Source organism: Odontesthes bonariensis, chromosome 14 (genome assembly GCF_027942865.1).
Source record: "Odontesthes bonariensis isolate fOdoBon6 chromosome 14, fOdoBon6.hap1, whole genome shotgun sequence".
In the NCBI taxonomy this organism is placed as follows: Eukaryota; Metazoa; Chordata; class Actinopteri; order Atheriniformes; family Atherinopsidae; genus Odontesthes; species Odontesthes bonariensis.
Genome location: NC_134519.1, coordinates 27,605,183 through 27,618,117, shown reverse-complemented (window position 1 = coordinate 27,618,117; position 12,935 = coordinate 27,605,183). Strand labels below are relative to the sequence as shown.

The window sequence follows — 12,935 nt, the reverse complement described above, 5'->3', positions numbered from 1 at the left end:
ATGTCAATCAAGGAAACTGGTTTCACCTGGTGTGTGTCATCAACAATCACAAGCGCAGCCTCGATCAATCACAAGTGCAGCCTCATTCAGTGGACACGCAATAAGGTTAATATTCAGTTTGATGCATAAGATTTGTGATCACAATACAACATATCAGAAGAAAGTTACAGCAAAACAAAAAGTGGTGTGGGCTGCAGGACAGGGATTTCACTTTGGAGTTGAAAAAATCAACTTGTTATTCATCGGGAAAAAGAGGTGATTGTTTCATTAGTTTACATGTGGAAAACTGGACAAAGTGAAGTGGGTTCCTTAACATTTCTGGGATTATATTGTGACATGAGACTAATTTGGTCAAGTCGTATACAATTAATATAGTTGAAGAAAAATGCAAGAAGATATTTTGAATGGATAACATGCCATACTTGAAGTGATGGGAATGATCGGCACTGAAAAAAAGTTTCATGCAACACTTAACAATGGAACAGAAGCACACGATTCAACTTCAGTCACCTCATTAGTCAGTCTTGAAAAGATACAGACAGAGTTTCTGCCCATCTGTGTCAGCTCAAAGGCATCTTCGTCAAAAGCTGTCTTATGAGCTGAGAAGGAAACAGTTGCTCAGTGTTTATTGGATATTGTTTGATATTTTTGAGTGGTTTTCCAAAACAACTTTGGTAGAAGAGCGAGAAGGCCTCTAAGGCTACCTTTACACGTAAACGATCTGAAACCAAAACGCAAAAGTGGCGTTTCGTTTTCACTTTTAAATCTACATTTAGACGAGCGTTTTAGGGTGAAAATCTGCGTGCATACGGAAACGCAAAAGTGTGTGACGTTTCATATTTATCGATGCAGTAAACACGCCAGATGGCTAGGTGGCAACACTACCAAGATGCTTGTCACGTCCTGTCTATGTGACGAGAAACGCAGTTTTGCGTTTTCATCCTTTACACGGTAGCGCGACAGTGGAGCGTTTTCAAGAATTCCACACTGGAGGGCGGTTTCACTTTTTTGCGTTTTTATGCCCCCAAAACGCCGTTACCATCTAGGATGAAAACGCAAAACTGCGTTTTGGAAAACCACTCAAAAATATCAAACAATATCCAATAAACACTGAGCAACTGTTTCCTTCTCAGCTCATAAGACAGCTTTTGACGAAGATGCCTTTGAGCTGACACAGATGGGCAGAAACTCTGTCTGTATCTTTTCAAGACTGACTAATGAGGTGACTGAAGTTGAATCGTGTGCTTCTGTTCCATTGTTAAGTGTTGCATGAAACTTTTTTTCAGTGCCGATCATTCCCATCACTTCAAGTATGGCATGTTATCCATTCAAAATATCTTCTTGCATTTTTCTTCAACTATATTAATTGTATATGACTTGACCAAATTAGTCTCATGTCACAATATAATCCCAGAAATGTTAAGGAACCCACTTCACTTTGTCCAGTTTTCCACATGTAAACTAATGAAACAATCACCTCTTTTTCCCGATGAATAACAAGTTGATTTTTTCAACTCCAAAGTGAAATCCCTGTCCTGCAGCCCACACCACTTTTTGTTTTGCTGTAACTTTCTTCTGATATGTTGTATTGTGATCACAAATCTTATGCATCAAACTGAATATTAACCTTATTGCGTGTCCACTGAATGAGGCTGCGCTTGTGATTGTTGATGACACACACCAGGTGAAACCAGTTTCCTTGATTGACATGTCCCAGCCGGAGAGGTTAAAATCTCCTGCAGAGTAGAGGAGTGAGTATTCAGTCACAATGGTTTGCTCTTTGCATTGTGTGCTGCTCTTCTGCCTGATGGCTGCCGGTTCAGTAAATGCAGGTAATGTTTTGACAGATGCAGGATTTATTTTATTTTTTTTCCCCTCCTTTCCTCACAGAAAATCCATCAGTCTGAACATTATTTTATCCCCTGCAGAGATGAAACTGGACTGCAAGGCTGACCACATGACACTGGTCTGGATGGACAGCAGATCACAGGCTGACACTTCATTGTTCCGTCTTGGAAGCTGCGTTCCCACTAGCTTCACACCAAGAGAGGTGTTCTTCAATGTGGAGCTCGACGACTGTAACTTCAGGAAACTGGTAAGCATGGACACAGCTGTGCGGTTGTACTATATTCTTACAGGTTAGTGACACTTGTATCTCTCCAAGGTGACTGGGAATGAGCTGAACTACACAAACGACTTGGTCTACTCTTCCCCTCCTGATTCTTATGTCCATCCCTTTACTCTCCCAGTTGTCTGCTCATTTGAGAGGTGAGTGCTTGGTGAGCAACTGGACTCAGCTGTACAGCTCTAGAGTAGTACTATTATTGAGCTAAATCTCTCGCACAGGCCCAAGGACTGGTTCCCAAGGATTTACGATCCAGTATTTTCTACATATGGTGTAGAAAACCTGGTGTTTCACATTGGAATTATGAATGGTGAGTGTCAAATATATCATCAGCAATGGCCTAATTGTGCACAGTGATACAACTCTGACTCGTTTGTGGCTCCAGCTGACTTTTCAGGCCCTGCTGAATCTACAACCTTCCCCCTGGGCTCCTTGATCCCCATCATGGCTAGTGTGGAGCAGGAGAGACATCAGCCTTTGCTGCTGCTTCTTGAGGAATGTGTTGCTGCCACAACCCCAGACCTTCGGCCAGGATCTGACTTGTATCCAATAATCACCAATATGGGGTACTTGCTTGACTTGGAATAAGCTGTGACATGCAATTTCTGCCAGCCATTAAATTAACTCTTGTGTTTCATCTAGATGCCTTGTGGATAGTAAATCGTCACGCACAAAATTTGAACCAAGGGAAAAATCTTCAGAGCTCCAGCTATCCCTTCAAGCCTTTAGGTTTGCTGTTGCACAAGAGGTAAACTTTAACCTTGGAGAAAAGCTCAATTTGGGGGTAGGGATTAAACCAATGGCCGTGTTATTTATATATATTTTGACAGGGTTTTTTTTATCAAACAATCTGTTTATTGAGTTTTACATAATAAACAATAGAGTTCCATACAATTACAGTGTATATATTTTTTTTGATTTGCAGATATAGATTCAATGTATCACAAAACAGATGTCTGCCCCCCACCCCTATCCCCCTCTGGCACCTAGCCCCAGCAGATATGTTTAGATAGAAAGCAAAGGAAAACAAATGTAGTAATATCAGTAAAACAATATATATACATGTACAGATGGCTAAGTAAATAAAATCAATACAAAATGACAAATATCTGAATTGGCAGATAATAATAAAAAATACATCAATTACACAAAGAAAATTAGTAATATTTAAAAAAAAAAAAGACCACACACTAGCTCAGCATTGCAGTTCACAGTGATCTGACAACTTGTACTATTGACATGCGACAAGGGTTTCCAGGACTTCTCAAATGAGACTGCCTTACTCAGGGCCGGCCCAAGCCTTTATGGGGCCTTAAGCAGAATTTAATTTGGGGGCCCCCCTACCATCACCTCAGCTCCAGATGCCTCATTATTCCATAGGCTACACTGTTACGTGTGTAACGGACCCACATCCATTAGCATTATTTGTAATCCTCTTACATTATACAGGTGTCATTTTTGTTTTTAACCTTAAAGGGATAGCAAACTCATAAATATGGTTTAATTAACTTCTACATAAAGAGTGTATAAGTATGGCTCATTAATTTAACTATTTGAAAGTAACATCAGCAGGCTGGAGACTGCATTTATAGTAAGCACGTTAAATAGTTTAATTTCTTTCAGATGTGCAATGGTGTGCAAAATGTTCCAAATACAAAATAGAATCAAATGACATTCACATTATCTTACAGAAAAATAAAGTTGTAATCAAAATTGCTCTCGGGGCCCCCCTAGTGGCGTGGGGGCCCTAAGCGACCGCATAGTTGGCATATGCCTTGGGCCGGCTCTGGCCTTACTAGAGTGAGTCTAAATTTTTTTTTTTTTTCCTAGTTTAAGAAAATAAAGCACTTTAACCCAGTATGTGTAGGTGGGACTGGGGATTTCCACTTAAGCAGTATCAGCCTCCTGGCCAGCAGAGTTGTGAATGCTATTAAGTCCTTTTTAAGAGGTTTAGTGGGAAAGGACATACACCAAACAGGGCAGTTAAGGCATTGGGAGTCACATCGCTTCTGGTTACCTTAGATAAGTGCAAAACTAGTCAGAACAGCCCCAAAACATATGTGAGTAATTTGCTGTGGCTTGTTGGCATCGTTCGCATAGGGGAGACACGGTGTCAAACATTTTTGCAAGCCGAGCTTTAGTGTAGTGAGCTCGATGGCGGATTCGACACTGCATAAAACTGTGTCCAGCAGAGATTGAAGACTTATGTACTCTCTGTAAAATCTCCTCCCAAACATCTCAAATCACCTCTCCCAAACTGTTTTGAGTACCATGGAAGAGCCTTGGCAAAGGTTATAAATATTTAAATAGAAGAGATTGCCCCCTTTAATGAAGAGAGGCTTCAGAAATATTTCAGAATCTGAAGGCTTAGGAAGAGCAGGGAATTCTGGGAATGGGCTACGGACAAAGTTTCGAACTTGAAGGTATCTAAAAAAAAAATAAATAAATAAATGTCCTTTGAGTTTTTATGCCTAGCCTATATAGAGAAAGTACTGTCCAATAACGATGGGGGGAAAAATAGGATTTGCTGCAAGTGGAGCCCCATAGAAAGTGTTTGCAGGCCAAAATGACGTCTAATATTTTGACAGGTATACATCCACTGCACCATTGTGGCTTGGGACCCAAATGGGCTTGACGAAACCAAGAAGGCGTGCCACTACAAGAAGGATCATGGGTAAAATACTCTTTAAATAGCTTTGGAGTCTAGTTTGTATCCTGCAACTTGCTTATATTGTAATATTGCCAACTTTAGTTGGGAGCTCCTGGATGACGTGGCATACAGCAGTTTATGTGACTGCTGTGACTTCACCTGCAAGTCTAGAAAGAGAAGGAGTCTGGCATCAGGTATGACTTGGCACACAAAGTGTGTGTGTGTGTATATATATTGTTCTTTGACTAATTTCCCTCCATGTTTATAGGGAATGGTTTGGCACACAAAGCAGTCCTTGGACCACTTACCATCACAGACTTTACTTCCTGAGACTTCAAGGCAACAAGACTGGATGATCAAATTGACTGGCATCAATCTTAGGTTTTCAGGCTGGGCTATGCAAGCTTCTAAAATGTGTCTGAATCTCTCATTAAAGAAATGTCAAACTCATTTTCTGTCTCTGTGGGGTTTTTGGTCCTTGAATTGGGAGGGGAGCAAATGTTAAGTTCATCAGAAGTTCTCCCACTGAACTTTATGGTTTTCATGTAGAAAACTTGCAAGTCACTAACGGCCAAGTTGGCATTAATTTTGTAGTTGACATTCTGAACTTTTATACTAAATCTGTCAGGTTCAGAAACTGGCCATGAATTGCAAAACTTGTGCTGCCACACGCTGGACCATTATTTTTAGCTTATCCCTTCTGCCAAACCTCTTTAAGCTCAATCTAAACAATAGGGTTGTAATGTATGGAAGTTTTTCTGTGCCATCAGAGTTTGAATATGAATGTCTAATATTGAAATTTTACAGATTCAAAATCAGACTTTGAATTTGAAAAACCAACAGTGGGAAAAAGAACCAGACTCAACATCCGGGGAGAAGCAATCGATCCAGTCTCAATTCATCAGATCAGCTCAATAGATATTGAGTAATATCTATTACTCAATTTTAACACAAATGGCAAAGTAAACTCACTCACCAAAGCACCATCACCCACGTTGGTGGACATGGCTGATCTGTCCAATGGAGCGTAACTTGATTGCCATTGGATGAATTGATTTTTGATGCTGTAGAAATTCGTATTCAAACTCTGGCACAAACTTCCATAGTAATGAAGGCTACAGCACTATGGCTCTAAATATTTTTAGCCATTCTAATTCCAAAAATTGTAATTTAATTGTATAGTTGTGCTTTAATCAAGTGCCTGATTACACTGCTTGGGCTTTGACAACTACTTGGTTGAAGGAATATTCTTGGATGATTAACAGCTGCTCATACTTCTATTGGGCAATATATACAAGTTTACAGGTGTGCAGTTTCAGTATTTAACAGAGGTTGGTGTTCTCAACCAAAACTGTGCATTTTGCTCTCCAGATTTGGCATGCACATGTCCTGCAGACGCTTGTATATGCGACAAACTGTGAATCGATGCTCTTCTAAAGCATTGTGTTCCCAATGTACCGGCATCTTTCTAGCTCTACTTCATGGTGAGCAGACATTTTGATTGCAGCATAGAACTAAACTAGCTCATTCACCTAAGACCTGAGTGGGGTGTGTTTGACCGTTGACTTTGAAAAGGAATTTGAGGGGAAAGTGTCATGAATTTAATCAGACCCTTCAGTCTGTCATTTAAAAATGCCTTCATGCTAGTGATGGGTCATGCGCACAAGCATCGGCTCTGAGAGCTGGCTCTTTGTAGTGAATCAGAGGAGCCGGCTCCCAAGTTTTTTTCCATTCGCTGCTTAGGTTTCACTTTCAGTGCTCAGTCCCAGCTCTGGACAGAGCTTTGTTATGATTGGCCAGCATGGCGACCAGTATGCGGTATTCACGTGAGAATTAAGGAATTTGGTTCTGGTTTTGTTTCTGTTCTGTGGATTTGTTTGAAATTTTTTGGTTCATTTGTCCAATAAAAAAAGTTTAATTGAGGACATTATTAATGTTAGCTTGAGTTTGGTTCTGTTCTGTGGATTTGTTTGAAGTTTATTGTTAATTTGTGCAATAAAAAAGTTGAATTGAAATAAACAAATGTAAAAGTGGTTTTGTCACAGAATAAATGCAAAGAATTAGGCAATTATAAGGTCTCTCATAAAAACACTGAAAGCAAAAGAGTTTTCAACACATAAACCATGATTTTTTTTTTTTCAAAGTTAAGGTAAAATATAGGCTACAAAAGATCCTAAATAAGGAGCCGTTTGGGAGTCGAAAGAGCCGGCTCGTCTTTGGGAGCCGAGTCAAAAGAGCCAAACTTCACATCATTACTTCATGCTAGGGAAAAATGTCCAGGATGTAAATTCAAACTTAACGGTCAACTCGTACGTGTCTCCACAAATCAGAGCAAAGTATCGGACCCACTGGGCGGGACTCGGAAACTGCTAAAGGAACGGTTTCCTTCTGGATAAGGCACCGGAAGGTAATGTGGGAAACGGAAGCAATACATTATTGTAAAATACTAATGTACTTAAATCAATTTTTTCGCAGCCTATATACTATCCGGTGTGTGGCAAAACCTTTTTGCGGTTTTGCCACAATCGTTTAGCATCTAAACGATATAGTGCATCCTCAAAAAGGTTTTGCGCTTTCAACCCGTTTTCGTTTCCGTGTAAAGTGCCCCTAACTTTAAGACCAGGCTTAAAACTTTCCTTTTTCATAAAGCTTATAGTTAGGGATGGCTCAGGTGACCCTGAAAAATCCCATAGTTAAGCTGCTATAGGCCTGCTGGGGGGCCTCTTATGTCACACCTTTCCTCACTTTGCTCTTGTTTTCCCCCGTTTAATTTCTCATATGACATTATGTACATTTGGCATTATTGCTGTCACTAACTTGTGTTTCCCTGTCTGAACAGGTACCCTTTGAATGGTGTTACGGTGTTTGTTGTCCCCTCTTTTCTTTCCTCTCAAACCCCAACTGGTCGAGGCGGATGGCCACCCTGCCTGACTGGTTCTGTCAGAGGTTTTTTCCTGTTAAAAGGGAGTCGTTTCTCTCCACAGTCGCCTCATGCACGCTCAGGACGGGAGATTGGACCGAAGAGAAGTTTCAGTGCAATCTGTTGGTTTCCTTGGCTAGGAATTTTTTTTTTAATTGGTTCTGTATGTCTGAATTGGACTCATTTTGAATTGAATTAATTGGATTATGATTACAGTCAGTGGGGTTACATGGCACAGAAAGGACCGGATAATTGGCTAAATTACAATAAGATTGAGTTATTAAGTGCATGTAGACACCTTAATCTGACAAGAAATTGGATCGGATCGGATTAAGACCCCGAGATAACTCGGTTGAAAGTCAAATTAAACGTCTTTGCAGACGGGTGAAGCACATGGTGAATTATATTTTGTGTTCTGCGCATGCTCGAGTGTCCACGAGATTTTTTCCCAGGGTCGTGAACTGGAAATCAGAAGAGACGATATTACAATTGTTGTTGCCGTCTGAAAGAAACAAACAACGCGATGGAAAATGCACCGTTGTGCATCGCGTTTGTGCAATGAGCAGCTCATCACAAACGAACTGTAGAGGGACGTAGCTTCATCTTGCACTTCATTCGCCATTTTCTCGAAATGCCTGAGTTTGATTAGATTCATTCACCGCCATATATCCAATACTCAACTCATTCTTATTGTAATTTTTCCAATTATCTGATCCTTTCACTGCCATGTAACCCCACTGACTGAATTCAACTCTAATTGGATTGTATTATTGAAGATGACATTTGTTGTAATTTGGAGTTATATAAATAAAATTGAATTGCATAAAATGCATGTAGAATTAGTTGCCTTAAAAATTTGAAAATAGTGCTTGTTAACAAATGGGCAATGCTGTGTGTGAATTGACCTCAAAGAAGCAAAAGCTTGAATAGGTAAAAGAAAATAAAGTTTGGTGTAACTTCTGAAATGCAAACAAAACTGTTAAAAAAAAGCACCTGAATAATACTACAAATTGCTAATTTTCACCATGAGAATAGAGTAACATAAATGCACCTCTTTTAGACGGTGGGTGGGGACTATTTAGCATTGTTGCCTCCTCCAACCACTAGATGTTATTGCTTATTTTCACTCTGGCAAGGTGAGAAAAGTACCAAATTGACACAAAGCATACACCGAATTGTTCAGTTTTAATTTGACCACTTAGATCTGAACCTCAAATTGTCATTCTTGATCATGATGTCAAACTGAAATGTTCAATGGCATCCAGTGCAGTACTGTCCAAGCAGCTCAAGAAGGGAAATATGACTCATGAGCAATTACACACAGATGTCAAGTCTTAAGGGAGTGCAGCTAAGCACAGCTTGTGACATGATTGAGGCCAACACAAGTTGGCTTAACATTTATTTCCTGGTTGGAAGTGTCAAAACAATGTTGGGGCTAAAGATATTTCTTAAGCTGTTGCAGACCCCATTTTAACCTCCACATGCAGAGTTTAGTCTGCATGTAAAAGCTGGTCCTGGCTGAACAGACAACATGGGAACAGTCTCATGGTCCAGTGACGAGAGAACCAAAATGTTATACTTGGAAACCTGGTCTTTATAAGGCTCAAGTTTAAGTCAGATTTAAATTAACACAGCACTTTGCTCAGTGTTATTTTTTAAACTTAAAGTAAATTGCACACACAAAAAGTGAAGCTCGACTGAGAAGCCAGCTTTCTCAAATTAAATACCATGAAACACATTTTGAAGATTTGAGACTGTTATTTGACTAAATACCTCAAGTTTGCCATAAGGGGTATATATACTTTTACCCAGCACAATCAACTGAAAGACATGAGATTCATTGTTCATTTCACATTTATTCAATTTAACATTGTAGGTTTAAATTAAACAAAACCAGATATCATGAATAGCTGATTTCTTAAATTCTCATAAATCAAAAGAGCAACATGTGCTACAGGTAGAGAGTCTTCAGCTTAAGACTCAGCCTTTCCTGAGGAGAGCAGCGAGACTTTAGCTGCATTCTGTGCAAAATACATTTAAGAGACTCAGACGACCTAAAAGTCAACTTTAGTGACAGGGTCCACAAGCGTGGAGTTGGTAGAGTCAGATTTTTCCAGTATGATGAGTGGTCCCAATACAGAGCTGTACTTCATGCGATGGCCATCTGTTGGGGGGCAGAAAAGCAAACAGCTCTTTAAGCACCAGAACAGTCTTGGGAGGGGGGGCAGCATACAAGTGGAGAACGTACCGACAGCAACTGCCCTCTTGGGCCGAGATGCGCAGACTGAGTCGCAGCACTGGCAGAGGGTGCTCTGAGAGGGGTCATCCAGGAGTTCCCATCTGAGAAGTGAAGCAGTTAGTGTTGAAAAACTTTAGCACAGCAGGCATGTTATCACAGCCAGCTACTTTGCAAGTCATGTAAAACAGTCAACTTAGAGTTCACATAAGGTTAGCAGTAGCTCATTGATTTAAAGAATGTCAAATACCATCCTGCAGCAACCATTGCAGCCACACAGCATCTTTGAATACTTTTATTTTTCCTCCATTTTATAGAATGAGGGGGTCCTCTAAAAGTTTCTAATTGCCTCCCATTTTAAAATGATTACTGTCACCCTACTCTTGGAAAGTAAATCAGTTTAACTCTTTGATTACCCTCCATGTTCCTTGATATGGCAAGCCTTCTTCCCTTCATCAAGATCAGCAGGATCCCATACAACCAAGTTACAGTGGATGTAAACCTAAGGAACAGAAACCGAGTCAATATCCAAGAATTAAGTTAATCTCTAGAAGATAGTATCATTTAGAACACTCACCTCCCCTCCAAGACCAAACTTGAATGACTGGAGGTAGAGGATTAGGGCAGATGAATGGTACCTAGGAAGGAACATGGAACTTCCCCTCTTGCTTTCCAAGAGACATCTGAAGAAATTTCAGTTTCAAATTAGGAGAGTTCCCTCATTGCAATGGACCGTCAGAATAAATGGTACAAGGCCTACCCTTTATTGCCAATGATGGGGTAAATCTGGCTGCCAGGGTGAAGCTCTGGTGTGGTTGCAGCAATGCATTCGTCCATGAGCAGCAGTAACGGCTGATGAGATTTCTGCTCCACTGCCACCCATATTGGCATGAATGAACCCAGCGGGATCACATTCGTCTTTGCCACGCTCGTCAATTGGTCTTCAAGTAAAGAAATAAGTGTTCTTAAGTGTGCCATTGAGTTTGCCTGTGTTGGTTAAATTTAAACTTACCATTGAGGAGTGCCATATGGAAGACCAGCTTACTACGACCCTCTGAAACACCTGCGCCAGGGTTCATGAATGCAGGAGTCCAACCTTCAGGACTGCAATGCAATAGTTAGACTCATCTTTTTACTAGATTAAAACAGTTTCACATAAAACAGCATTTTACCGTTTGTAGACACATTCGATAAGCTTCTTGAAAATGGCAGGTTTTGTCTTTGGTAGTGGCCTGAAGCTCATTTCATTTTGATAAATCATACGGTGTCCCTTTACCTGCAGAGAAGACACTAGTTATTAAAGTGCATTGCTACTTGAACACTGTTCAATATTACAGGTGCATTACCATCTTTTTGAATTTACACGCCGTAAGCTGGTAATCAAATTGGGCTTCTCCTCCTCCATTAGGTAGAACTGACCACTTAGATGGCATACAACTTCCAAGGAAGAGTCGAGCTGCGTAAGGCACCAACTGGGGACCAACCCTCCATGTGACACTCACCGAGTCTGGTCCACAATGTACTTTGATATCTACAAACAAATAGTCAAAAATCACTTTTTTGCACAAAACAATCACCTCCAAAACATGCACAATGTTGACAAATTTGTCCAGTCAAGGGTAAACGTTACCTGGATCAGAAATGGCTGCATCAAAGACAGCTAAGACAATCACGCCTAGATAGAGATGTGACACCATGACTAAATGATACTGTGTAATCCGACAATGGTTCATTTTATAGGCCTCTTGCCTAATTAGCTGAATGATCCACATCTGTGTGAAGCAGGCAGAGTTATGCTGCATTCGATGTCTTCAGGAAAATTGGATAAGAACATGAAATTTAGTCATTTTTGACCCCAGCGCATTTAATGCACTTACTTGGAAATAATGAATGCATTCAGGTTTGCTTTGTTTATTCTATTCAATTGTTTTTTGCTTGCCGACAGACATATATATATATATATATATATATATATATATATATATATATATATATATATTTTTTTTAACCTTTATTTTACCAGGAAAATAGACCCGTTGAGATTAAAAATCTCTTTTACAAGGGCGTCCTGGCCAAGTGGCAGCACAAGTTACAAAATTAAAATTTCCGTTGCATTAAAATAACAAATCAAGTAAAAAAAAAAAAAAAAATCAATTAAAACAATTACAGACAAGGGACTCGGTCTCAAGTGTTCTCATCCTGGAATTAAAATCGCTCAAAGGAATCAGTTCCGTTAATTTCAAATCCTTTTGTAAATTGTTCCATGAGGTAGGAGCAGAAAAAGCAAAGGCCCTTTTTCACTGTTCTGTACGAAAACAGGGGACAGAGAGTAGCAAATGGTCATTGGAACGCAGACCATAAGAGCCAATGTTCCTTACTGTGATTAGGCTGCAGATGTAGGGTGGCAGAAGTCCGAGTATTGCCTTGTATATAAAAGTGTACCAGTGAGTGAGTCTCCAGGTAGCCAGTGCAGGCCATTGTACTCTGGCATGTAGTTCACAGTGATGGGTTAGAGCCCTACAGTTAGTGATGAACCTCAGGGCAGCATGATAGACAGAGTCAATCTTACTCAGGCATTGAACTGAAGCGTTCATATACAGGAGGTCTGCATAGTCTAAAATGGATACAAAAGTTGCAGAGACAAGGCGCTTCTTAACATCATAGGAAAAGCAGAATTTATTTCTAAATCAAAAACCTAGTTTTAGTTTAAGTTTCTTTAAAAGGTTTTCAATGTGGGCTTTGAATGTCAGCGTGTCATCAAGCAAGATACCAAGATATTTATACAAATGTACCACCTCAATTTCATTTCCCTCAAGGGTGAATATTGTGGGGATGTTTAACAGTCTTTTCCTTGGCTTTGAAAACAACATTTGCTTAGTCTTATCAGCATTAAGTAGTAATTTTAGCTGTAGAAATGTGTGCTGGATCACATCGAAAGCCTTCTGCAGTGATTCAACAGCATTGGCAGGGGATGACCCAAAGCAGTAAATGATTGTGTCATCGG

At 40.0% G+C, this 12,935-nt stretch overlaps 2 protein-coding genes across 2 annotated transcripts; one reads left to right on the top strand and one right to left on the bottom strand.

The window, feature by feature from the left end:
- Positions 1-1,889: 1,889 nt before the first annotated feature.
- Positions 1,890-5,105, top strand: LOC142398376 (zona pellucida sperm-binding protein 3-like). The gene is made up of 8 exons (XM_075482345.1): positions 1,890-2,095; positions 2,165-2,268; positions 2,347-2,435; positions 2,511-2,691; positions 2,768-2,873; positions 4,714-4,799; positions 4,878-4,969; positions 5,044-5,105. Exons 1-8 carry the CDS (start codon positions 1,931-1,933, stop codon positions 5,103-5,105), a joined length of 885 nt encoding a protein of 294 aa, XP_075338460.1. The 5' UTR covers positions 1,890-1,930.
- Positions 5,106-9,749: 4,644 nt separating this feature from the next.
- On the bottom strand, positions 9,750-11,628 carry LOC142399530 (zona pellucida sperm-binding protein 3-like). The gene is made up of 9 exons (XM_075484257.1): positions 11,562-11,628; positions 11,278-11,462; positions 11,104-11,207; positions 10,944-11,035; positions 10,692-10,872; positions 10,509-10,614; positions 10,348-10,433; positions 9,944-10,035; positions 9,750-9,859 (listed from the first exon to the last, which is right to left on the bottom strand). The coding sequence occupies exons 1-9, from the start codon at positions 11,626-11,628 to the stop codon at positions 9,750-9,752; spliced, it is 1,023 nt and encodes a 340-aa protein (XP_075340372.1).
- Between the last annotated feature and the right edge of the window lie 1,307 nt (positions 11,629-12,935).

Excerpts from the sequence above, each read along its gene's own strand:
- LOC142398376 (XM_075482345.1), top strand. The coding sequence starts at position 1,931 with ATGAAACTGGACTGCAAGGCTGACCACATGACACTGGTCTGGATGGAC. Across the intron at positions 2,874-4,713 it reads GGTTTGCTGTTGCACAAGAG|GTATACATCCACTGCACCAT; the intron begins GTAAACTTTAAC and ends ATATTTTGACAG. Across the intron at positions 4,970-5,043 it reads GAGAAGGAGTCTGGCATCAG|GGAATGGTTTGGCACACAAA; the intron begins GTATGACTTGGC and ends CCATGTTTATAG.
- LOC142399530 (XM_075484257.1), bottom strand. The coding sequence starts at position 11,628 with ATGGTGTCACATCTCTATCTAGGCGTGATTGTCTTAGCTGTCTTTGAT. Across the intron at positions 10,434-10,508 it reads AGTTTGGTCTTGGAGGGGAG|GTTTACATCCACTGTAACTT; the intron begins GTGAGTGTTCTA and ends TCTGTTCCTTAG. Across the intron at positions 9,860-9,943 it reads CAAGAGGGCAGTTGCTGTCG|ATGGCCATCGCATGAAGTAC; the intron begins GTACGTTCTCCA and ends GCCCCCCAACAG.